Raw genomic sequence first — 27,485 nt, forward strand, 5'->3', positions numbered from 1 at the left:
TGATTGGTGATCTTAATAAAATTGAGAATGGAAATGGGGAAAGTGTCAAAGAGACAACAACCCGACCAAATAAAAAAACAACAGCAGAAGGTCACCCACAGGTCTTCAATGTAGCGAGAAATTCCCGCACCCGGAGGCGTCCTTCAGCTGGCCCCTTAACAAATATATACTAGTTCAGTGATAATGAACGCCATACTAATTTCCAAATTGTACACAAGAAACTAAAATTAAAATAATACAAGACTAACAAAGGCCAGAGGCTCCTGACTTGGGACAGGCGCAAAAATCCAGATATCTCTCAGGCTCAAGAATTACCTGTATTGGATTATAATATAAAAAGCCTAGGGTTATGCAATTACATGTATTTGATTATAATTGCTAAAAAAATGGCGTCAAGCTATAAAAACCCTAACAGTTTTGAATGATGGCGGAACACAATTAAACGATGGCGCAGGTCATTTGACGATGGTCCAAGACATTTAAAACATGATGGGGCGCCATCGTTAGTTAACAGGCCATGGAGATTCCTGTTTTCATTCAACTATAAATGAACTCAAAATAGTTACCTTTTTTTCAGATCTAATTTCTTTTCCAGTCTTGTTGGCATGAGACGTTGAATAATATATATATTGATCAGTTTACCAAAATATAAGAAGGAACTCAATACCAATTGATTTTTAATAATTGTTTGATAGGGAAAAAATGTTACCTGATGACAGCGTTTCTTTGTTTACATTGAATATTACGTCATAACTAAAATAACGTCACAACAGAACCAAAATCGAAAAAGTTACAGTATTTATGTTTCATTTATGAACATGTTTGAATTAAAAAAAAAATTCATACAGACTTCATCCACATTAACAGGTAATGCCTGCCTCATATTAAAAAATCAAAACTAAGTCTACAAAAAAATTTAGAAAAAAATAGACTTATGTGAACGACTTTTCAACATACCTGGATACCATTCGTCAAATTTTGATTTGAGCTGACAACTCGAAATGTCATGACAGTCTAAACACTTATATTCTTTAACACAATCTTTAGATACAAACTGGCCATGGGACTATAATACTCATGGGACTGGAAACTGGTGGATCTGTTCAGATTTCATTGTCCTGTTTAATGATGGCACCTCACCATTTTTCAAATATCTTCTGCCATTGTCAAATGACCCTATCATTTACTTGTCTTCAGCCATCGTTCAAATTTGTTTTAGTTTTTGAATGCCTGAGGGATATCGGGATAAAGATAGTTAATCTCATGTACCTGAGGTTGTACAGGTAAATCGACAAACCTAACAATAGAACACTTTCTTAAGATAGACAATTGATTTATTGAATTATTTATATAAGTTTCAGCAAATGCTAATGATAATTTAATTTAAATAAATAAATTTATAATCCAGTTACAAAGAAAACAGTTTATCAAGTCGAACACATGCTTGTATATTGACTTGTGCAATCAGCATCCCCCCTTTTAAAAAAGTTTTAAAAAAAAGATGTTAAACATTAACATTCTTTTATTACAAATAACTTATCAAGTATCAATTAATTGTTATGGTCAAGTCTTGTTCTAACAACCAAGATGTGGAGTTTTATTACACTGATTGGTGTAACGGTTATAATAGTCCCAGATGCAAACACTTTAATTGTTATTCAATATTTTTTTGAAATTGTTTAAATTTTTGTCTATGAATGTTTAGTAAAATTGTTATTTTTCTATTTCAGGCATGGTTAAATGAGAAATTTTCACCAGATCTGCTTGAATGTAAAGTAGAGTTAGTAGAATGCATGATAGATCAGATAACAGAAATGGAAGAAAACATCAAAAGAGCCAAGAAAGGCGATTTCAAAATTAGTATACACAGGATGGAGGTATATAAACTAGATTTCATAAAGAAACAAACAAACAGTTATCATGAAACTTTTATAACTTACAAATACATTTTGTTTGTTTAATATTTGTCTACCATAAAAAAAAACTTAATTATTGAACAATAAAATAATTTCAGTCTGTTATTTATGTAAATTTTGGAAATACACTTAGCGCCAGAGTTCGCGAAAAGTGGTGGTCATCAGGATTTTAGCCCCAAAATTTTGCATAGGACTGACACAATTTTAGTATTTTTCAATAGAATTAATAGTGAGGACCAGCAGATTTTCTTGAAGGACCACAGGGAAAAAAAGATTTTGTGAACTGTCAGCCAACTCAAAAACCAATTAATCTTTTGAAAATAAGTCCACTCAAAACAATGCTTATATACAATATTACTAAATTGATGTTGAAGATCAGCTGACCCTGTCTGTCATGCAAAGATTGACACCTCACAATTCTTAGATTTATAAAACATATATAGTTGACATATTATTTGAAATAACATAGATCATGATATCATGTAAAAGCTTATCATTAAGTATACTAAATCATCAACCATGGAAATGAGGTCAAGGACAACTTGTCATTTCAATTTACAAAATATGCAATTTCATTTTCTTTTGTCATCTGAAATTATAATACTATCCTCTATGTAAACAACTTCTTGTGAAATGGTATACATGTATATGCTTCCTTCAGCAAAATTAGTCACAGGTCAAATATGTAATAAAATGTCTTTTTGGGGTAACAATTCCATTCATGCAAGCAAAGCACCTATGAGGCTGACAATTGTCCCACTTTGTCACTATTTTTGAGATTAGCAAAACACAGTGCATTGACCACAACATTCTATTCATCTTATCAATTATTATTCCAAGAAGTTTATACATGGAATATAAGTGCAGATATTAAAGTTACAAAATGATATTAGTTTATATGACCATATTTGTAAAGAAAATTACACAACTTGTGCAAGGTGCAAGAATGTAGCATCTGTTTAAATAATATTAATGATGTCATTATTAAAAAAAAAAGTTATACATGTAATGAGGATCAGATTTTATTTATGTTTCATGATGACCGAGTTTGTTATTTGCAGCCAAAATCTGCAATGAAGTACTTTTTAGCTCACCTGGCCCAAAGGGCCAAGTGAGCTTTTCTCATCACTTTGCGTCCGTCGTCCGTCGTCCGTCGTCGTCGTCCTGCGTCCGGCGTTAACTTTTACAAAAATCTTCTCCTCTGAAACTACTGAGCCAAATTAAACCAAACTTGGCCACAATCATCATTGGGGTATCTAGTTTAAAAATTGTGTCCGGTGACCCGGTCAACCAACCAAGATGGCCGCCATGGCTAAAAATAGAACATAGGGGTAAAATGCAGTTTTTGGCTTATAACTCAAAAACCAAAGCATTTAGAGCAATTCTGACATGGGGTTAAATTGTTTATCAGATCAAGATCTATCTGCCCTGAAAATTTCAGATGAATCGAACAACCTCTTGTTGGGTTGCTACCCCTAAATTGGTAATTTTAAGGAAATTTTGCTGTTTTTGGTTATTATCTTGAATAATATTATAGATAGAGATAAACTGTAAACAGCAATAATGTTCAGCAAAATAAGATTTACAAATAAGTCAACATGACCGAAATGGTCAAATGACCCCTTTAGGAGTTATTGCCCTTTATAGTCAATTTTTAACCATTATTCGTAAATCTTAGTAATCTTTTACAAAAATATTCTCCTCTGAAACTACCGGGCCAAATTAAACCAAACTTAGCCACAATCATCATTGGGGTATCTAGTTTGAAAATTGTGTCTGGTGACCCGGTCAACCAATCAAGATAGCCACCATGGCTAAAAATAGAACATAGGGGTAAAATGCAGTTTTTGGCTTATAACTCGAAAACAAAAGAATTAAGAGCAAAACTGGCATGGGGTTAAATTGTTTATCAGGTCAAGATCTATCTGCCCTGAAAATTTCAGACAAACAGATTGTCAATTTTTAACAATTTTCATAAAATTTGTAAATTTTTACTAACATTTTCAACTGAAACTACTGGGCCAATCATTATAGATGGGGATATTTGTATGCAGCAAGAATGTTCAGTAAAGTTAGATCTACAAACACATCACCATCACCAAAACACAATTTTGTCACAAATCTATCTGTGTCCTTTGTTGAATATTCACATATACCAAGGTGAGCGACACAGGCTCTTTAGAGCCTCTAGTTTAATAGAAAGTGTATTTTATACTCATAATAAGTGTATATAATGTTGTGTTTTTTTTGGTATAATTGTTTTTAATAATATGGTGTTTTATGCTAAGATATATTTTAATATATGTTATAGATGTAAAATATATGTATTTTAGTGTGTGTTTTACAGTCTCTCATATCTCATTTTTAGAGTGGCTCTTTGATAAATTGATCCGTTTATATTATATTGTGTTTTATACCAAATGTTTTAAAGAGGTGGATGTTTGTATTTGAAATTAGAGTTATCTTCCTTTGTCAACAATATTATTTCCAATGCATATTTATCTCTTTTAGGCGAGTGTAATATTTGAAAAAGACGTCTAGTTAAGGACTTTAATGCACCCACCTAACACACGGCTAATTTCTTTTTTAAATGAAAGAATAATGATTTAACTTTGATTTTTGCCCGGTCGTCACAAAATCGTACAGTGCAGTTTTTGTAAAATTGATGTTTATTTCAGAAATTAGTTGAAAATTATAAAGTTACGACATATTTTTCAATCAAAATAAATTAGTAGTATCTCTTCTTTCAGACAGAATAATAAAGTGAATTAGATTCTTAAAATAATGAAAAACAATATTTACAACTGTAAGTCTGCATGCTTTTGCATTCCTTCTAAATATTTGACATTTTGTACGAAAATTTTCATAATCCTGACCTTTTCAGATCTACAATTAATTTTTTATTAAATGCTTTTGCACTCTTTCCATTTTAGAACACACCAAATTACTAATCAATTATCGTTTTTTCATTCAAGATCAAGACTTTTTCTCACCATTTCTTTAAATCACGAATTCTGTAATTTTATGATGTTGGGTAAATCAGTATAGTTTCCGGAATCCCTTATCTATTTCGTTATTGTTTTTTTACTGAATATATTAGTCGATTTCCGTGTACTTAATAGTGCTATTAGAGTACGACAAATCATACTTAAACAGTTCTTTTTCTATCTTTAACTTCAGTGTAGCTTAAATAGATATAAAATTGTCCGAAATAAAGATCAAATCAAAGTTAAACAATGTTTTTGAGTTCTGTAGAATTCACCCTTTTCTAAATAAGGAATCGTATCGGAAAGTTGTAGAAAATCTTCCGAGTCGTGTCAAATTTTCACAGTCCAGTTCACAATAAAACCCTTCCTGTGCTAAACAGCAAACACTATCCATTGATTGACACAGATGCATAGTCTGTCGTGTATTTACTACATAGAAACACTTAAATGCAATTGCTTAAATGAAGATACAGTTGTATTGCTGCAGTGGGAAAATGAAAAGATGAAGTTTACAGAAGACTGATCGATGAATATGAAAAAAATGAAAACATCCCATTTGAAAATACAAAATATCATAAGAGTTGCTATAAATATTTCAAAATTAAGTTTTGTCTGTACAAAGACTTTGTACTACATGTACTAATTCTACCGACCAGTCTCTTCTCATATATCAACGAGGGCAGTAGATCTACAACTCATTCTGATTTTTCTGTTTTTGAATATATTTTGCAATTGTATAAAGCCTATAAGCAAGTTACACAACTTCATAAGGTATCCTCTGAGGAGCAAGCTCAAGCTGTATTGAGTGTTACTACATATATCTCCTACAATGATCTGATCTACAAAATAACTCATGATAATTGTACTATTAAATCTTTATACCATCGAGCTTGCATCTCTAAATATTTGCTACACAATTTGAAATCAGAAAGTAAAGAGCTATTTAATTCTAAGCATACCACAGCTTTTACTAACATTTCGACGATTAAAGATGACGTGCCTGTACACAAGGCAGTATTCTGGTTAACAACTATACTGATTACTTGATCAGTTAACCGGGCTTAATTCCTGCTCGAGGATCGCTGCCGAGGAAACTACACAATATTTTATCAGCTTCAACAAAAACTAAAAATATATGGTTAGTTTATAGTTATATGTACACAGCCGCAACAAGACCAAGGTAAATCCAATATATTGTATACAGTATCTCTATAATGTTGTCTTATGCCGTAATGACGGAACATTACCCGTTTAAAATTACTGTGATATATAGTCTGTCAATTTTAAAGATCTGAGCAGTGACTGCGAAACTGGTTGCAAGCACTTTATGCAGCTACTAGTATTTTACAGAAGCAGACATTGGGTAAATTTGTAATTCAATCAGATGAATATCCATTATCTAAAAACATTTCACTGGATTATTCAATTGAAATTATGCCACCTGCTTTAAAAATATTGCTGTATTGTCTTTTGGATGATGGCACATCTTCGGCAGTCAATAAAGCGTACAATATTCCTATTGACAAAGTTCTTAGATGTATGGCTTTAGTAGAATATAAAATTGAGAATGGAAATGGGGAATGTGTCAAAGAGACAACAACCCGACCAAATAAAAAAACAACAGCAGAAGGTCACCAACAGGTCTTCAATGTAGCGAGAAATTCCCCCACCCGGAGGCGTCCTTCAGCTAGCCCCTAAACAAATATATACTAGTTCAGTGATAATGAACGCCATACTAATTTCCAAATTGTACACAAGAAACAAAAATTTAAATAATACAAGACTAACAAAGGCCAGAGGCTCCTGACTTGGGACAGGCGCATAAATGCGGCGAGGTTAAACATGTTTGTGAGATCTCAACCCTCCCCCTATACCTCTAACCAATGTAGAAAATATATATTATATATTATCTATACATATTTTTTTTTACTCTTTTTCATTTATGTTTATCATTACAAATGCACCGTATTTATGGACACACCTTTGATATCTATTAACAAGTTTGACTGATCAGGAGATTAGAAAAATTGAAAATGGGGCATACATTCTACATGGCATTTTTTTTCTTCTTGGGGTCAAATTTTATCCAAGACAATGTCGACCTAACAACAGAAACAATAAGTTCTCCGTATGACTTTGGTTGGCTAAAAGGCAACATAGGTCCGGTATGATGTAATCCAACTTTCTACCAGATTTGATCTCAAGCATTGGTATACATGTAGGTATAGGGGGAGGGTTGAGATTTCCAAAAACATGATTAACCCGGCCGCAATTTTGCGCCTTTCCCAAGTCAGGAGCTTCTGGTCTTTCTTAGTTTTGTATGATATTTCATTTTAACTTCTTGAGTATATTTCGAAGCTTAGTATGACGTCCATTATCATTTCAAACTAGTACATTTTTGTTTCGAGGCCAGGTGAAGAACGCCTCCGGGTTTTGGAGTTTCTTGCTGCATTGATGACCAATTTGGTGGTCTTCGGTCGTTGCCTGCTTTTTTGAACGGGTTGGTGTCTCTTTGACAAATCCCTCATGTTCATTCCCAATTTTTAATTCAATCTGTATATAGTAGATCTTGTGTCCGCTTTGAGCAAAACCTCTGCTGTACTGATATATACCCATGCCAAGGAAGTTGTCTTTGTATGGATATGTTGACCGATAAGAATGATGAGATTACAAGTTAAAATGAAGCTATAATATTCCGATATCGCAATATTCCGACACCTAAATGGTCGAACATCCCATTGGTCCGACGTTTCGATCATTAAGGTTATACGCTAACGGGGTTTTTTATAAGAAAGCCAAATAAAAGGTTGAATATTAGGATAACCTTGTCCTCCCTTTTGAAGCGGTGTAATAAGATATAAAAAAGTAATACTTAGTGCCAAAGTAGCCGAATGTCATCACAAGCGTAATTTAAAAAAAAGGACAAACTACTTTGTCAAGTGTTGTTTGATTAATTAGATATCTCGAGATACACAGCGACCGACTAAAGTAAAATCATACACATTTTGACATACAACATGTACAATAAGTGATCATATTTCCCTTGTAATGTTTTATATTAAATTTGTAAATTTGTTGATAAAAAATATACTAGTACATGTAGCACCTTACTCATTTTAGTAATGTTAGTTAGTACTCTATCATATCTGATTTAGTGAAGTAAATGAAATTGCGGTATGATCCAGACTCAACATATTGCACTACAATAACAACAAAAATCTGCCCTATGGTTGTCTCATCTTGAAGCAGTTGGAAGGCTTTCAAACTAACAGAAGACCATACGCTTCCTGAATTTTATTGTACAGCTCATCATGGGACTTTTCTAAACAATTAAAAATACGTCATATGTTTTATTTTCCCCTTGCTTCAAATATCTTATTTCGGAATATTTATATCAAATTTAAGGATATATGTTTGTAAATACGTGTAATCAAATGATAAAGAGGTATTATAAGATCTAGATAATGCAAGGGCCACTTTAGATACATTTGTGTGACTTAATGATTGATTTTCAAAGACTCCGAGAGAAAACGTTACGTAACATGCATTACCGTTAAAATCAACCAAAATTAATGAATACTATGATAGAAATATATTAATATATATACATTAATACAGCATTTCTATTAAACTGTTTCGTTTTTGCATTTGGTTTGACTCCGTTTTTCCACTGGAAGTATCCGAGAATTGAAATTGCACCCATGACCTTTGACCTCGATTTAAAAAAAAATGCACTATAATTTCTTTTGACGACCGGCATATTTAGACAGTACACGTTCTTAGCTTTCCAGTGATATATAATTTAGCCGTGTGTTAGGTAGGTGCATTAAAAATGTAAATTTGGCTCTCATATCACTCGCCTATTTTCATAACAATTCTAATGCTCAACTTGCCTGTCCTGAGATTACAACAAACAAACTCTTCAAAAACTATCATTAACATAACAATTATTACCCTGTTAAGAAAGCTTGAGTGGGGACATTTATGTCAAAAGACTTATCCTTTTATTGTGAATTTCTCGATTGTCAGCTTTAATGAATTGTATTATTTTTGCAGATAGATAGAATAAGATATGTTCTCAGCAGTTATCTAAGGTGTAGATTACAGAAAGTATGTATGAAACAACATCTAATTTAATATAAAAAAAAAAATTAACACATTTGTCTGAATACTGTTGATTCATTTATTTTGTTGGTATCAATTTTAGAGAATTAGGGAATACTTGCATGTACATGGATATTTAATTTCGTGGTTTTGATGCATTCTACATACAATCCTACATCAAATCTGTCATTCGTGGAACATTTAATTTCGTGGTTTACCAGTAACCACTAAATCCACAAAAATTGGTGTCCAACGAACACTAATGAATCCACAGTAGCAAATATAGAATTGTTTCTAGTAGGCTTGCTTGATATTCTTGCTGATTAAGTCAGTATTAAAAACAAAAATGCAATTATTCTGTATGTAAGTGCAACTTTTAAGAAAATGTACAAGAAACTAATTGCACTAAATGTCTCTTGTCTTATATACCTGCATGTGGTAAAAGACATTGGGATAATTATCTGACAGCAGCAGTAATGTTAACTATTTGTATAAGGCTTTATACTTGAGAAGTTAAAAGACCCGAAGGCTTCCTCCCTTGAGATATAGTTTCTTCCCTTCACATGTCCATTTTCCTTGAAATAATATTTATTAAAAAGAATCACTTTTCTTACAGAAATTCATGGTTTTCTCTGGGCTCTCAACCTTCCTCCACTAATCAAAACTGCCCACCATGATATAGGCTGTAGGCTTAAAGTGCTGTTAAACACCAATCAATCAACAGGTGGAACAATTTTCAAGCACTTTTCAAACTTCCTACCTTGTGATATATAGTCATAAAGTTTGCATACCATTACTGTAGGAATATTTGCAATTAAAATGAAGTTCCAACTTGAATTATTTAAAAACACTTTCTGAGTAGTATTTATATGTGAAGTGTTTAATTTGATAGATAGTTATCATCTTTATTTGAATGATGAATTTTGTGTTCTTTATATTTTTTTTCATTATTGCAGATTGAAAAGTATACGACATATATTTTGGAACAAGACAAACAAAGAAAGGAAGAAGAACCATGCAAATTATCTCAAGAAGAATTTACTTTTGCAAAAGAGTAAGTTTTTTTTTAAAAGAAACATCTTTTTCTGAGTTTCACGTTGGGATTTTTCCAGAAATCCCTATATGTTAAGCACTAAAAGTTACTTTTTTTTCAAGTTTTAAATGCAAAAAAAGGTGTGCATGCTATGCATGACTGTTTTATACACAACAAGTGACAGTTAAATGTTACTTCAAAAATATGCATTGCCAAAAGAAAACTTATGTATTATTGTCATTTTGTTTATTTTCTTTGGTTACATCTTCTGACATCAGACTCGGACTTCTATTGAACTGAATTTTAATGTGCGTATTGTTATGCATTTACTTTTCTACATTGGTTAGAGGTATAGGGGGAGGGTTGAGATCTCACAAACATGTTTAACCCCACCGCATTTTGCGCCTGTCCCAAGTCAGGAGCCTCTGGCCTTTGTTAGTCTTGTATTATTTTAATTTTGTTTCTTGTGTACAATTTGGAAATTAGTATGGCGTTCATTATCACTGAACTAGTATATATTTGTTTAGGGGCCAGCTGAAGGACGCCTCCGGGTGTGGGAATTTCTGGCTACATTGAAGACCTGTTGGTGACCTTCTGCTGTTGTTTTTTATTTGGTCGGGTTGTTGTCTCTTTGACACATTCCCCATTTCCATTCTCAATTTTATTTAATGTTTTTCAACTGTCTTTTCCTATTATGAGTTTCACTAGTTTGAGATTGATCTAATTTTAATGTAACATATTTGATAATTGGAATTATTATTTGTTGTCTAGTATGTATGGACTGTTATCAAGAAGCCTCACCAAATTCTCTAAATAGTATTCTATAGAAATCAGCATTAATATCTTATTCATACAAATATTAAGTTTGATTGTTTTATAAACGTGGACAAAGCTTTTGAATGTTGAAGCTACCATAATTTGTTCATTTTGTGTGAGCCTTTTAAAGATTACCTAGCCTAAATATCCAAATGAGCTTTTTTCATCACTTGGCAGTCGGCACCCGTCATCAATTAACTGTCTTTGTCAGAAATCTTTCACAAAACAGTTTTCTTTTTGACTATCAGAATGAATTTAACCTAGCTTGGCCATTTGGATATCTAGTTTAGATATATGTCTGATGACACTGTTTGTCCACCAACATGACCAGTATTGCTATAAATAGAGTGTGAGGGTAAAATGCTATATTTAGCTCACCTGGCACTAACTATATAAGATCCAAGTTAGCTTTACTCATTACTTGGCATCAGTCATCATTAACTTTTACAAAAATCTTCTCCTCTGAAATTGAGTTGTTTACACAATAATTTAAACTCATTTTGAAATATTTTATATGACTATCAGATATGAAACCATTAGTAATTCATTATTGTGTACTATTCTCATTGATTCAAATTCATTTATTACAGTCAATATTAAAGTCATTTTTCCTTTTTCTAATAAAAAATTGAAATCCTTATTTGAAAACTAATTGATAACTCTTTTGTTATCTCTCTAATTTAATCAGTCATGAAGTATCAGTTTTTGTTGAAGTTGTCTTAAACCTGAAAATCTTCACTCTCTCTTTTGGCATGTATTTTTTAATGCAAATTTGATGCAGTCTTTCCAAATGATTGTCCTATTAATACATTATTTTCCAACAGAATGATAGCAGATTGTGTTGTAACCTTTGGTGTCTAAATGTTTGTACATGTTTTGGATTCTGTATTTTTCAATGAGATCGTCAGATAATTTTTGCCAGTACTTATTCAATATTTTTTGCCAGTTATTGTTTGTAAATTTGTTGAAATAACTCTGGAATTGCTTCTTAAATAATAGTTTTGAATTTGTCTACTGCATGTGTTGATTGTGTGTCATGAATTCTGTATTTTTGGTCTATCCAGAGTTTCAATTGTTTCAATAGACCACTTTGGAGTTCATCTGTCACTGGAAAAAACTCATCAATTATACGTGCCTTTATGACGTCATTTACCAGATAAAGGGGATTACCTGTATCTCTGCACTATTAACATTCATCAAGCGTCTTAGTGATCATCATTGTGCAGGATAAACTAGAAATAATGGTTGTTCTGAATGTACTTAATGACAATTCCCTAACAACAGAAGTGCCTATTGTCAATTTTGAGAATTCAATTTGCCGACTAATTCGTACAATATAGAATTATAGTTTTCCAACCACTTGCTCAACATTGGAATGGAAGTGACGATGCCCCTAAAAGCATAAATGAAGTTCACTAAAACCAGAGTTTTTGAGGGAAATGCATCAACTCTAAAGTTGTCTATTGTGGGACTTTATATATCTTCTTCACATGTCCAACACTTGTTCTGAAATTTTATTCAAACTTTACACTATTTTTAGAATTAGTAAAGTATACCTGTCTAATGGGATATATCATTCCAGATTTGTTGGACTTCAAGTGGTACAATTTTTATCATGCCCTGCATTAAATCTTGTATCCTTGAATCCTTATACTTGAAAGCTGAGCATTGTTGCTTGGATGGTTAAATAAAGCTGATATTTGATTTTGACAATTTTGATTTTAATAAAGTTTCATTCATGAGATAGGTATTTCAAATGTCCGATTAATGCAACTTTTCACTTATCATCACTTTTTACCATGACTTGGGATATGTGAAAGAAAGCTCCCTTTGGTATTGGTGACAATAAAAACTTTTTAAAGTTTTCCTTTCCAAAATTATTGGATATTAACTTGTGTTACACCAGAGCCATCATGATGAAGATTACATATTCTAGCATAATGTACTTAGTCTTAGAGGCATGAATTTTTTATTAGTTGTTAGTGGCTTTGAACTAGCTGTCAGATAACTGTGAGTACTCTCAGATCTGTTCATTGTGTCTTTTTGTGCATCGGGATGTATAAGTACCCGGCCACGTCCACTTTTATTTTTTGTCTATCTGATGAGTTAAGCCTTTTTCAACTGATTTTTATAGTCAGTTTCTTCTGTTGTACCACTGTCCCAGGTTAGGGGAGGGTTGGGATCCCGCTAAAATGTTTAACCCCGCCACATTAATTATGTATGTGCCTGTCCCAAGTCAGGAGCCTGTAATTCAGTGGTTGTTGTTTGTTTATGTGTTACACATTTGTTTTTTGTTCATTTTTTTTACATAAATAAGGCCGTTAGTTTTCTTGTTTGAATTGTTTTACATTGTCTTATTGCGGCCTTTTATAGCTGACTATGCGGTATGGGCTTTGCTCATTGTTGAAGGCCGTACAGTGACCTATAATTGTTTATGTTTGTGTCGTTTTGGTCTTTTGTGGATAGTTGTCTCTTTGGCAATCATACCACATCTTTTTTATATTGTTTACAAAAATAAATGAATACCCTGGTATGTTTAGTGATTTAAGCACTTTTTTTTTAATTTTGTTTGGTTTATGTCCCTGAGATGTCGGCACAGGTATTTCTACTGAAGAAGAATACCCGCTTCTTTGTCTCAGGTTTTAATCTAATCCTCTCACTGGGCTATTGAATGTCACAGATACATCAACAGTGGCAGAGTGAAGGATAGTTGTTTTTGATCAACCTCTCAGTGGGAAAATATAGTGTATAAGGGTTGAAAACCAGTCTTTCATATTTGGTCAAATGAAAATCAGAGGTTTTCATAATTTGATGCAGTCTGATTTGTTTTTGAAATTTTGATAATTTACTTTAACTTCAAATAGAGTGTTAAAGGTTAATATTGATTAAAATTGTTTGTAGAAACAAGATATGAAAATGGTTATATTTATTGTAAATTCTGTATTTTAAAGGGGAAGTAATTCATTTTTTTCTGAAAGACAGGAAACACAACAGTCAAGACTATTAGTCATTTATAAATAGAGGTCTCATAAATTTATTACTATTATTAATAAACTTAGGTACAATAAACAAAACATGTTCTGAAGTTAATCTGCCGAAAAAAATAATAGATAATAAAAGTTAGATTAAATGTATGAAAAAAAAACAATTTGGCAAATAAAACAGTAATCCACTCACTTGTGGAAGGTGTGATCAACTGAGACATTTAGCCCCCATTCATTTTAGTTGTATCTGATTTATAGCAAAAATATTAGCATTTTTATTTTTTATTATAGTTTTTACATGATTCTTTTATCATATACAATGTACTGTATATTATGTAGCTTAATTTTTTCAAACTACTTTCAAGTTGTATAGAAATGTACTATTTTGCAGTAATGCGTTATGTCACCTCAAGAATATGTTTATCTGAGCTGGTACCAGACCCATGCGCAACCTATATTGGTTAGACATGTTTTGGAAATACACAACTGTGGTTTATAAATTATCAACTGTTTTGTACATAGCTGTAATTTGGAACAACTTCTTAAGAAACTCTCTACAAAATTTTGAATACAATCTTTAAGACATTAAAATTGGTATATTATATTTTGTCATAATATTCTACTAAGAAAGATATTTAAAGCATTTATGAGTAAGCTCTGTCTGAAAAACTAACAGACTTTTGTAGGAAATTGAACAGTCACTTTTTAGTCCCTTTCTCTAATTTTGAGTGAAGTGATCATTCATTCTTAATTGTTTCCAATTTTTTCTACCAATTCTAGATCTTGCTAAGTACTTGAACATTATGGATTGCATGTCACTTTTATGATCAGCATGATGAGACTTCACAATAAAATACAATGGTTTCTAAAGTTAAATTTTAACTCGAATGCAATAACTTAAGTAGAGTTAGTTCCCTTGCATCACATATATGCAGTTTATTGTTAGTGGTAATGCTACATAATTCACATTATTTAATCATTGCTAAATCATAGTCACATCATATTGTAAATTAAGTAAGTTTTTGAAACTGTATAATATAAATAATGGTAAAATTAACTCTTACATCCCCCCCCCCCCCCCCCCCCCCAATTATATATGATTTTTTTTTTTTATCTTTTTGATAAAACTCTTTATAAAAACCAGAGAATTATGCAGAAGCATGTGCTTTTTATTATCTCCAGTTCATGTCGTAGCCAGCCCCAACTCTCCACCCGGTAGAGAATTGGGACTATAACCATATCAGTGATAATTCATGTCAACACAGAAGTCGTGACCACTAGGCTGGTGATACCCTTGGGTAGGAAACCTTCACATATTACACTGATTATCAAAAAAGCTTCTTATTGTTGCCCAGTTTGTTGTTTTTCATCTTCCTCACATTTTGTCAAAACTTAGTCTACAATAAGTTTGAACGCAGCATGTGATAGGTATATTCATCTTTGGTCTTTGTTATCTGGGATTGCTAGTTTCATCACCATTTTCCTATGATCTTGCTGACTGATAATTTCCTTTCTCAGGGGAGTCGAGTGATATGAAAAATTATCGCCTGAAACAAAAGGGGCACATGGAATTGTAAATGAAATTGACATGAAATTGACCACGTCATCACAGGTAAAAAATAGCGATAAACGATTATCAATGGTCATCTCAATGATAATCTATAATTATTGCTAAAGGTTGTGATTCTCATTTTAGAGCTCTGACTTCAACGAGTCAGCATGCAATGGAAGATAGAGTTATGTCCCCTGGCTTGATATTAATACACAGATTTATCAGTCTACAATGTCAAAATGAACTTTCATTTATTAACAGGTTATAACAATATCCTTTTTGGGATCACATTTTGAGGTAACACTAAATTGAATTGAATAAGTATTAAAGGTGTACTCAGTTACCTGTTCAGTTTAACCTTGACTTGTCTAATGAGCAGCTGTATTGATTTATTTTATCAAGTTGCATATATTTTATGCTTACTTTGCATGTTTAATGTTGGCAATAGGTAATGTTAGTACATATATCTGCAAAATAAGAGTGTCAAAAAGTCCATTCATGAATTTTTATCTCGGGTATATACTTTGTAGTACTTTAAAAAAAAAAAGGATATATATTTACAGAGCAAAAGGTTATTACATCAAAGATATACAAAACTTAGATTTTGATTAAATTTAATGATTTATGACTTAATATCTTAAATGTACCAGGACATTAAGCATGAAATTGAAATCCTGTTCATTCATGAAAATGTAATAATTTATAATGTTTTGAGTAAGCAAATGATAAAATTTGCTTTGGCACACCCTATTACAGTCATATGCTGTTTGGATCCTTCTTCCCAAGAACAATTAAAAACAGTTTATTTTTTACTTCTATACAGCAGATTTTTGGTGGCAGTTCTGTTTCCATTGCAAAACAATGGATTGTGTCATTGTTCAGGGGCGGTTTCAACTACATGACCCCATTCAAATGCATAAATTGTCCAAAAGAAATGGGGTTCCTACCCCCAGAACCCCCCCTGGATCTGCTACTGTTTACCTGCAAAACATATTGCATGTAAAGTTCAGATAGACAGAAAACAATGTTATGTGTTCCTCATGGTCAACTTTTTAAAATAAAATTACCAGCATGACTCTTAAATTCTGTAAATTCAGATATTATTGTTAGTACAGTTCTTATTTTAGTTATTTCGACAAACCAAAATTCAAAGACTAAGTTTCCAATTCAGCAAAATCTGCATACAGATATATGTAAGAAATATCAGAATTATGCAAGTTCTTACAAATCCAGTCCAATTTTTCCCATGAATAAAAACCTCACAATAATTTTTGAATTTACCAATAACAAATCATTTTGTATTGTGATTTTAATGTTTGTTGATCCATGAAAGGAAACTCAATGTAGGTTTCTGTATAATAAAATGAACGAAGTTTCATCTTAAAATAGATTTAAAATAATTTGACATTGAACTTTCATCTGTTATGCACACATCTATTTTGATCTACTTTATCTGGATGTTACTCACAACTTGTGATTTCAAGATAATTTGCAGATTAAGCTGGATTTTGGGTTCAAGAATTAGATCAGGATATTTATTTTTTGCGCTTTTTTAAAGCAGATAATAAAGGATATTTGGTTCAAGTAACAGATCAGACTTTATTTTCTGTTTCAATTAATAAGTTTTCTATTGCGCAATTGAAACTATATATCTGGATCAGAAAGGAAAAGAAACTGATTATCTAAACAATATCTTAAAAAAAAATGTTTTTTTATTGCATGTACTGAACAAAAAATCTATTGAAAGTCATAGAGTGTAACTAAAGTATCACAGAACTTGATATATGCATGACAAAGTCCACAATAAATATGATAAAATGGGTTGTACAAATGTATCATGAATAAATTTTCTCTTTTTAAGTTATTTTTAAGTTCAATTTTTTGGTTGATTTAGATTTTGAAATCTGGTTAATTGAATAACATGATTTGTATTTAAATTACTGGAAGCGACTATTTATTATTGTAGCCTCATCTTTTCATGTTTAATTTTTACTTTTCTGTTGTCTTGGTCCAGGAATTATAGCTATATATAGTATGGCAGTTGTTACTGATACATAATGTTTTGCTTATACTATATGTTACCTATTTTTAAATGTCATGCCATTGATTGATTTTGTCCTATATATCTAACATTTACTTTTCAAGTTGCCAGACAGACCAAGTATTTGTCCATTTTTTCAGGCTGTTTGGTACCGGTACTTTCCAGTACAAACTAGAAAGAGATTTAACTTCTTTTACTTTTGGTCTTTGATAGAAATATGAAAAATAAAAGATATGGGTATGAGTGCCAATAAGACAACTCTACACCAGTGACCAGAGAGCAAATGATGTAGAAGTTATCATAAACTGGGCACTTGACACCCTTCAACAATGAGCAAAACCCATACAGCATAGTAAGCTACGTGTATTCAAAGGCCCAAAATGACAAATGCAAAACAACTCAAACAAGAAAACTAATTAAAGGCCTAATTTATGTACAAAACAATATAAAACGTAAAAACAAATATGATATACTGCCACAAAAGACCACTACAGTATTACAATCAGGGCAGACAATTTTGATATTATAAGCAGTCATACTTGATCTATGTTGTTATCAAATGATATAGTTCTTTTGTTGTTAAAACACTGAAAAGTTCTATTATTTAATATTACTCAATTATAATTTCATAGTGTATTCGTTATTTCTATTTATAGATATGCAGAAACCTTAGAAGAACATTTAAGGAATGTAGCACTAAGACACATGCCTCCAAACCTACAGACATTAGATCCTAAACAGACAGGTAAAATAAACATAGATGGTCTCACTGTAAAATACTGTTAGATCCTAAACAGACATGTATAATACACATAGTTGGTCTCACTCTAAAATACTGTTAGATCCTAAACAGACATGTATAATAAACATAGATGGTCTCACTCTAAAATACTGTTAGATCCTAAACAGACAGGTATAATAAACATAGATGGTCTCACTGTAAAATACTGTTAGATACTAAACAGACATGTATAATACACATAGTTGGTCTCACTCTAAAATACTGTTAGATCCTAAACAGACATGTATAATAAACATAGATGGTCTCACTCTAAAATACTGTTAGATCCTAAACAGACAGGTATAATAAACATAGATGGTTTCACTCTAAAATACTGTTAGATCCTAAACAGACAGATATAATAAACATAGATGGTCTCACTTTAAAATTGTGGAAATCTCTAAATACTAAACAGACAGGTATTATAAACATGGATTGTCTCACTGTAAAATACTGTAAAACTTTATGGGTATTTTTGAAACTGTGACATTAAGGCATGGGTGGAGTTTATGAATTTATCCCTGTCAGTATGTCTGTCCACCTATATGGTATGTGCTTTGACTGTCAAACTTCCCTAACAAAATTGGAACCTTTTGATTTTCTTGAACATTAAATATATATACTGAAGATGTACAAGATGACAGAATTTTAGTTTTCTTAATGTTTCCAGCATTTGGTGTAACTGTCAGTCATTAATGGGAAAGTATACAATGTTATATAACTCCTTTACTGTTTACAAGATAAGAACTTTTAAACAACTGTTTATTAATCATAGTGTATTGTTAATGTAAAGGTCATTTTACGAACCAGGCCCCTGCTGATGTATCATTTACTGATAACTTTTAATATAAATCTATCAATGAAATATTTTATACTGTGAATAATATCCTATCCCACATCTATGTGGATATTTCAAAATATCACTTTGATTTAATGGCAGACTTTAACATTGAATCAAATCCTGTACTGTGTTTGTTTTCCCCTTCAAGGCTTACTTAGTTTTATCTTTACCCTTGAACTATTTTTTTATTATTTTCAAATATAAACACACATATTGAAATTTGATATGGTCTGACACCTGTTTTAATGTGCATTGTTAATGCATACATGTTTATTTTAAAAGATTCTATCTGTCAGACAGTTTTTTACAATTTTTACCTCTGACCGACTATTTCAAGGATATATTATAGACCTGCATACAAAGAAGATCATGTTGATATAGTGTTTGAGGTTGAATTTTCATTGCGTACAAACTGATCACCTTGACCTTGACATTCTTATCGACTTTCTTCTATTATTGAATGATTCTATGTAATTGCTGTGTACTCTAATTTCCATTCCGCAATTGAGAAAATGTCAGTTAACTGTTTTATGATAATTTCTTGTTGTGTAATGCACATGCTGATAAAGACACCTTCATATTATTTATAGATGTTTTTAACATCAACTTTTATTCTCAAGCTTTGCTTCACTCATATATTCTGTTATATCTTCATGTTTATCCCTCTGAAGGACACCCTTTGTAGAATATCTACTGTAAGTGACCATAAGTGACCATCTTGAACTTCAACAAATTGTAGGACATAAATACTTATTAATGATGATAAAATGATTATAGACGTGCTATAACTTATTTTTTATACACTTAAAAACCCCAATTACTGACAGAGGTTGAAGGTTAATGGTATATATAATTATCTAATAGAAGATCTTTAATTGTTGTCTAATACAATGTAGTGTATTTTGAAATGTATCTTGGGTAGATGTAGATTAAGCTTCCATTTAAAAAAAAAAATGTAACTGTGTTGAACAAATCAATAGTCTTGTTTACAGTACAAACCAATATAAAAATCATTTGCAAACACTTTTCTTCTTTTATTGATATTCTGTTATAGCTCATGCTCACTTCATGAATATATTTGTGTCGACCCATTTTTTTAGTTAAAGTGCAGTATCTACGTAACATGATTCAACATTGACCTTGAATCTATATTTAGCAAGTAGAAATAATCTTATTTGTATAAAAACAGGAGATTCAAAATTGACCTTGAATCTTTATTTAGCAAGCAGAAATTTATCTTATTTATAAAAACATACAGAGACTCCCAACACAATATGTTTGTAATAATAAAATATTTGTACAGGCGATCAGATGTAAAACAACAAACCCAGAAAGTTGTTTACGTGACTTCATGAATTCAGGAACTATTTGTCTTAATTTTGGGTTGAAACTGTTGGGAATAACATATTAAACCATTGTAATCTACCTTATAAACAAATGCTTTCTGATTTCAAAACAAAAGTTTAATCATTTATCAACTTATTTGACAATTAAACCATTTAAAAAGAAATGATTAAGTTTATAGTGCAGATCTCTGTGGTATGAGATCTGTTGTGATGATTGGTTAGTTATTGGTGTTTAAACTCCGCAATATTATATCATGGTAGTGATTTTTCATTCATTTTTTGGGAAAGCCAAAGTGTCTGGATAGAACCACCAACCCTCTTTAATTGTGATGACAAAAATACATAACTGGTAGAGATTTCTTTTCTAGATAATCAATCAATTCACAAAATGTTTTGGCTTGACATATTTCTTATTGAATTTGAGATTACTGGAGACAATAAAATGATTATTTACTCATATTTTTTGTTTGTTAATTAAATATGTGGGTTCTCTCATCTCTATAATGCCACTCAAATAACTTTGGTTAATAAATGTATAAGGGAAATGATGTACAGTGACAACTGTCTAAACCGACTTCTAACAAAACAGAATTGCTCACTAACCCTGGCTGACATTTACTAAATAAGGAGATTGCCTCTGGTTCTAAATCAAAATTATAGAAGTTCTATTAGCATTACTAGAACTGACTGCTGTAGATGATCCACCTTGGAAACACAGTCCTTCAATATTCATATCATCCCCTGAAAATATAATAAGCAGCCTTGGAAATTAATTATTGCTCTTGTGATTTCCAAATGTCTTTGACATATCCAGAATATTAACATATTCAACAAAATATTAAATATATCAAAAAAAATATTAGGAAGCTTTGGACACATGTTACTTAAACTGCTGTTGACAAAAAGGGCTTTTCAAATTTGTCCTTTTATGTTTTTATTGCTTTTACAATGGATTTTGACTATCAATCCTGAATTTAAACAATTGGTCCATCGCTATGATTAAGATATTATAACGGAACAAATGTTTCTCCTCCTTTATCCCAAGAAATAGACATTTCCCTCCACATCTGCAACAGGCAGCCTATTGTATGTTTACTGACAAACAATACTTCATCTCTAGTCTTGTAGAAGGGGCCTGGCATAAAAGGCTATAGTGTAGTCACTTGTTTGTCAACTATTCTGATTACTTTTTTCTCAGGAAATACATACTAGAAAGGTTTCATAATGTGGTCAGTAGCTTGACAATGATGAGCTGTAAGACATGTGCACTTTTGATGATCTGCCAAGCTTGTACTTCCTACTTCCAATACTTTGAATTTTTTAATATGTTAACAAATATTTTCATCATTACTTTTCTCAGGACCACTACACAGAATGAATTCATATCTAGTCAGCAACTTCACAGTGATGAGTTGTAATCTGAGGGCTTTCACGGTTTTTAAGACTTCTACTTCTTGTTTTCCAATAGTTTGAATTACATTAAGGGTGTGCTTAGTATAACACCTATCATGTTCATCTTGATGTCTGTAATTAATACAAAAAATGGTTGGTGGTTATCCTTTTGAGGCTATTACAGTTAAAATGTCAAAATATCATCTGATTTACCATAATTGAACTATGTGAATATACGTTTCCTTGATACATAACACATCCAGAGCTTTGAATATGATATCCCCTAGTACATGCCATTGTAGGAATTTGTTAACACTAAGTTAACAGGACTGTATCATAAAGCAGTATAAAATTAACATGTACTTTCACTTTCGTTTCTGATTGTTATTTGAAATTTAAGAAAACTTGACTTCTGAAGTTTGAATAAGAACACACAAGTAATGAATGAACAAATATTTGTGGTTAGATAATATATGTATGATTATGTCATTTACTGCATAACAGGATGATCATGTGACTAAAAGACGACTGTGAACACAGTTTATCCCAGAAGTCACATTTCCAATTGGTGTTCGCTTTGTTTTCTCACGTGACTGAGATATATATAGGTGTTTATCAGGTAAATTGGAACATAGGTTGACTATAGTTCCAAGTCTAGTTAGACTTTGATATCACTTTATGGACATACAAAAAATATTATTTCTCAAAGGTGGCACCATAAGTTCTAATGATAAACCATTGATTTTTATGATAAAGATATGTGTGTTATAGGGCATCAAGTTTCACCATTGTCTGCTGTACGTCTGTACATCCCAAAGTTGGTTTACATTCTCCAACTTCAGTTTGCCTCAACCAAATGTAAAAAAAACTTATACACAATGCTTATTACCAAAACACAGATCAAGTTTGAATTTTGGTGGCGTCACTTATGGTTCTAGAGTTATGCACCTTTACAAACAAAAAATTGCTGATTTTTTGGTTTCTGTTCTCTTAACTTATTTGGATTGAAGTTAAGATTTTGTAGTGATTGCTCACAGCTTAAATTTTGTAGCAAATATATATAGTTCTATACCAAAAAAGCAGAAATTTCAATAGCCCACACCAAATTTTAGGGGTCATTGAGCGAGTGGGCTCCTGCTGTAACAATAAATTTTAGTTTGCCTCAACCAAATGCTTAGAAACTTGTACTCAATGCTTATTATCACAAAATACAGATAAAGTAAAAATTTGGGTAGGGTCACTTTTACTTTCTTCAGTTATGTCCCTTTATAACTTTAAATGATATGCAAGCATCATCACATTCCCCATTTATCACAATTTTATTCTAGCTGCACTTAAAAAGTGGGGCTAAGTCTGAGGGCTAAGTATTAACCATCTCTGTTTCAAACAAATGATTTATACTTATCCTCACTTTTCAAGTGGAGCTATAATAGGTGTTTGCCTGTTAGTATATTTGTGTGTTGCTCTTTAATTACAGAAGCAATATAACCCTTACTGTCTCACTGAAAATTTATCTAAATAAAGTTGAAAACCTACATTTCCACCATATGTTTTAAAAATACATTGTACCTTTTAAATGATTTAGTTGTGATAAAGTACATAAATAAAGTTTTGAATAATGTATTTGTATGACCACAAACTGTTTTTGGTATAAACTATATATTTTTTGACCTATTAGTTTATGACCTAAGTCATTGACATTTTCTTCTATTTGTCTCCAGTCAGGAGAGTTACTGTTAGTCCACTGTATGAGGGATCCACTCTTCACTTTTAAAAAAAATCAAGAGTCTGTTTAAAATGAATTTAAAGCCAAATATTCATGTTTCATACAAAAGACTTTTATTTTGTTTGTTTGATAATTATTTATTGGTCATATTAGTAAAGGATAGTCATTGATTTAAACCGTGACTAACTAAAATGAATGAAACCATTTAGATATGCACTTTACTGATTTAAAGATATATATGTTTTACAAGGGCATGCATAATTAAACTACTTTTTGGTCAAGGTCAAGGTATAGAAAATGCTGAGTTGTGTTTTTTAGGGTTTTGTATTTTGTCTGTCTTTTTTATCCTTGTACAAACTAAGTATTTGATAGATTTTTTTATTTTTTTAAAACAATACATTGAATGTATGAAAGTGTTCTATATCATTACTTTTTCAAGAATTTGATATTTTTTGATTTTTTTATGACTAAAATTGTAGCTTTACAGCATGTACACTTTTATGAGGTTAACATGACAATGAGAACCTATAATGTTGTATGATAAATTCTCAACAACAAAAAAATGATCTATTCATATGCTGATATTTGCTCCCACTGTGACTTTATTCTGAAGAACAGGAATTCATTTGCTGTTCCTTTCTTTTATGTTTTATCAGTTACTGATATTTGGTTTTGTGAATCAATATCCTATCTTTTTATGCCCCACCTACGATAGTAGAGGGGCATTATGATTTCTGGTCTGTGTGTCCGTCCGTCTGTCAAACTTCAGATTAAAGTTTTTGGTTGAGGTAGTTTTTGATGAAGTTGAAGACCAATCAACCTGAATCTTAGTATATATGTTCTTTATGATATGATCTTTCTAATTTTAATGCCAAATTAGAGTTCTGACACCAATTTCACGGTCCACTGAAAATGAGTGGGAGTGGGGCACATTCTTGTTTATTATATTACAATCATATAATGAGATATTGTGTCAGAAGCTTATGGATTAGAATATCCAAAGTTTATTTCCAGTATTGACATTACTTTGGAACTTGCCTCTTTGTCTTTATAGCAATTATTTCACCTAGTAAGATATACCTCATGCCTTTAATGTCTTGAGTAACCTTGAACAGAATGATGAATATATATGGTAAGATAATGGATTAAAAATATTGGACATTTAATGGAACAAATCAGGTTCAATTACACCAAATCTCTCTATAAAGTATTAAATCATATACTATTTCCGTCATGAAAACACTGAGGTTAACAAAAAGTAGTGCTATGAACTTTTATTTAAATTCTGGTTTCTTTAGTGGTCACACGGACAGTGATGGTAACAGATTCATTAAATTTTTTTCTATTATTGAAAAGAGATCATATGTTGGGGATAGTAAGTGATACAGCAACACTAATTACCAAAAGACATAAGAAAAAATGCATTCTTCAGCAGGTGTTTATACAATAAGCCAATATCTAGATTGTGACTGTCACCTCCTAAGTGTAATAAAATTTTGAATAATTCAAAGATACTATCAGATATCTGCAATCAACATAGAATTCACCAAATGTAAATTGACATTAGACAAACACTGACTAGACACAGTGATAATTTTCTCTAAGAACACATAAAGCTGTAATTATAGAATATGTATAACATTCTTATACAAATAGGTGTTTTATTCCTTTGTCTCACCTACAAAAAAAAAGAAACAAATTGGAAATTCTACAGCATTGGCATAATTTAGTGTGAATAGTTTGGAAATATTTCAGATTATAATAGAGGAACCCATTATGTACAGTTGGGTCTGGTGTTTCTAATTCAGTTACTATTATCTTTATTATGCCCCATTTATGGGCATTATGTTTTCTGGTCTGTTCCCTAGTTTGTGCGTTCATCCGTTCATCTGTCCTGCTTCAGGATAAATATTTTGGTCAAGGTAGTTTTTGATGAAGGTGAAGTACAATCAACTTGAAACTTAGCATGATTAGTACACATGTTCCATGGCTTATGATATGATCTTTCTAATTTTAATGCTAAATTAGAGATTTTCCCCAATTTTCATGGTCCACTGAGCATAGAATATGGTAGTGTGGATGGGGCATCTGTGTACTATGAACACATTCTTGTTTTTAAATTTACTGTTGTTGAGTTTCTCATTGAAACATAAAATACCCTAATACCCCATCCCCTACCCCTGCCCTTTCCCACAAATAAAAGTCAAATTTTTTTCAGCTTCAGATATTGTAAACCTGCATCACCATTTTCAGAATATCTTAGCTACTTGTTTTGTTTCTGCTGATACCTACAATTAAATTTTGCTGTGACAGAAACTTCTTTTCAGCTCCTCCAGAATCACTGCAATTTACTTAAATTTACAGAAAATGTACAGAAAATTTATCTAAAGACTGATCACTAGGTGTATGGCACAAGCTTACCGGTATATTAAATTAAAGCCTAAAAAATTGTATTAAACTATCCACCAAATGACCAGAGAAAAAGGAGGTTAACAACTAAAATACAGGCCACTGAATGGCCTTCAACAATGAACATCATTTCATACTGTAAAGTAAGCTTTAAAAGGGCCATTCAATTAGTGAATCATGGATTATATAAACAGGTAAATGTCCAAAAAAGACATAAACATTAAACAGACAGCGACAGTATGTCACCATGGAGCCTATTGTTTATATAGAAATCTTCATGATAGTACATTAAGTGAAATGACCTTGTATGTGCCAAGTAACAAAATATTGTCTACTGGTGTCCTTGCCCTCCTCTGGTGGCCGGAGATAACCTTTCCTAATAAACATCTATATCTTATTAGTACTTCATTATAAAGTTATAAATATTTGTCAAGCTTGTTTTCCGAACAAACACTTTAAGATAATGTTCACACTACTCATATTTACTTTTGACAATTTGTTTGTGTGTCTTAAGATTATCTTTTACTTTCATTGTTGAACGTTCCAAATTTTCAAGGTTGATATATATTTTTTTTTAATCCAACCTCATTTTACTAAATCATTGATCCCTATTTGAAATTTAGGTCTAGGGCATTAATACAGCTTTTTATCACCAAGTAAGGTTAGACATTTTAAATCAATGCCCCATTCATAAATGGTATTGCTTCATGGGAAATTGTTGGTCCATGTTAGGATGCAGAAAAAGACATAATTTATAATAATGGAAGTTTAAATTTCTGGTTCAGTATTCAGAAATTTATAAGTTAATAATCTTATCATTAGATAAATTTGATATCATGTATTTCTTCCTAATGCATGGGCTGATATAGAAGATTTCCTTGATTAAGACCTTGGTGAATAAACGACAAATAAGGAAAAAGTTGGGTTTTTTTTATGTTTGATCAAGGCTTGTTAACTTCCTGTATAAGTAATGAAATAGGTTATATCATATTGATATAACTTTTTTTTCTTCACATTTTTTACTTTATAAGATAAATTGGACCAATTTTCCAATTTCTCCTCTTCCTTCTCATTTCTTGTATTGCCTTGACCCAACTGAGTTGGTTATCCTTTTTTCTGTCATCTTCTTCTTCCCATTACGAGTCGAACTCTGAAGTAAAGTGTAATTGACTCTGGATTATTCATTTTTAATACATAGAACATAAAAAAATGTTTAATTGTGATCATATACATTTTGTAATACAATGCAGTTATTTATAGACAATATAGTAAAGACTGTATGGTCCCTTTTTAACTTCTTTTTTTTTCATTTTTGTCCTTGAATGTCTCTTTTATGTAAACTCCACATCTCCTTTTATTGATCATGATTTTATGGTCAATCTTTATGTAATGTGATTTAAAATGTAATAAGGTTAAGTATAAGTAAATGGTCTTATGTTGTATAAATGATTAAATAGGATTTACTGAAAGTTCATGCTTTATGTGCATGATATTTTTACTAATGCCCTGGTTTGACTTCGATATAACCTTTATATAAAAAAAGACATGTTTTACAAC

At 31.4% G+C, this 27,485-nt stretch overlaps 1 protein-coding gene across 1 annotated transcript in view; it reads left to right on the plus strand.

Annotated features, from left to right (window-relative positions):
• Window positions 1-27,485, plus strand: part of LOC134715139 (DNA replication complex GINS protein SLD5-like) — a 34,978-nt gene that overhangs the window by 1,702 nt on the left and 5,791 nt on the right. Inside the window, exons 2-5 of the mRNA XM_063577085.1 lie at window positions 1,731-1,877; window positions 8,960-9,013; window positions 9,964-10,061; window positions 18,090-18,178. Coding sequence (XP_063433155.1) covers window positions 1,731-1,877; window positions 8,960-9,013; window positions 9,964-10,061; window positions 18,090-18,178 — 388 coding nt within the window. The remainder of the gene's footprint in view (window positions 1-1,730; window positions 1,878-8,959; window positions 9,014-9,963; window positions 10,062-18,089; window positions 18,179-27,485) is intronic.

The sequence above is a fragment of the Mytilus trossulus genome, chromosome 4 (assembly GCF_036588685.1).
Source record: "Mytilus trossulus isolate FHL-02 chromosome 4, PNRI_Mtr1.1.1.hap1, whole genome shotgun sequence".
In the NCBI taxonomy this organism is placed as follows: Eukaryota; Metazoa; Mollusca; class Bivalvia; order Mytilida; family Mytilidae; genus Mytilus; species Mytilus trossulus.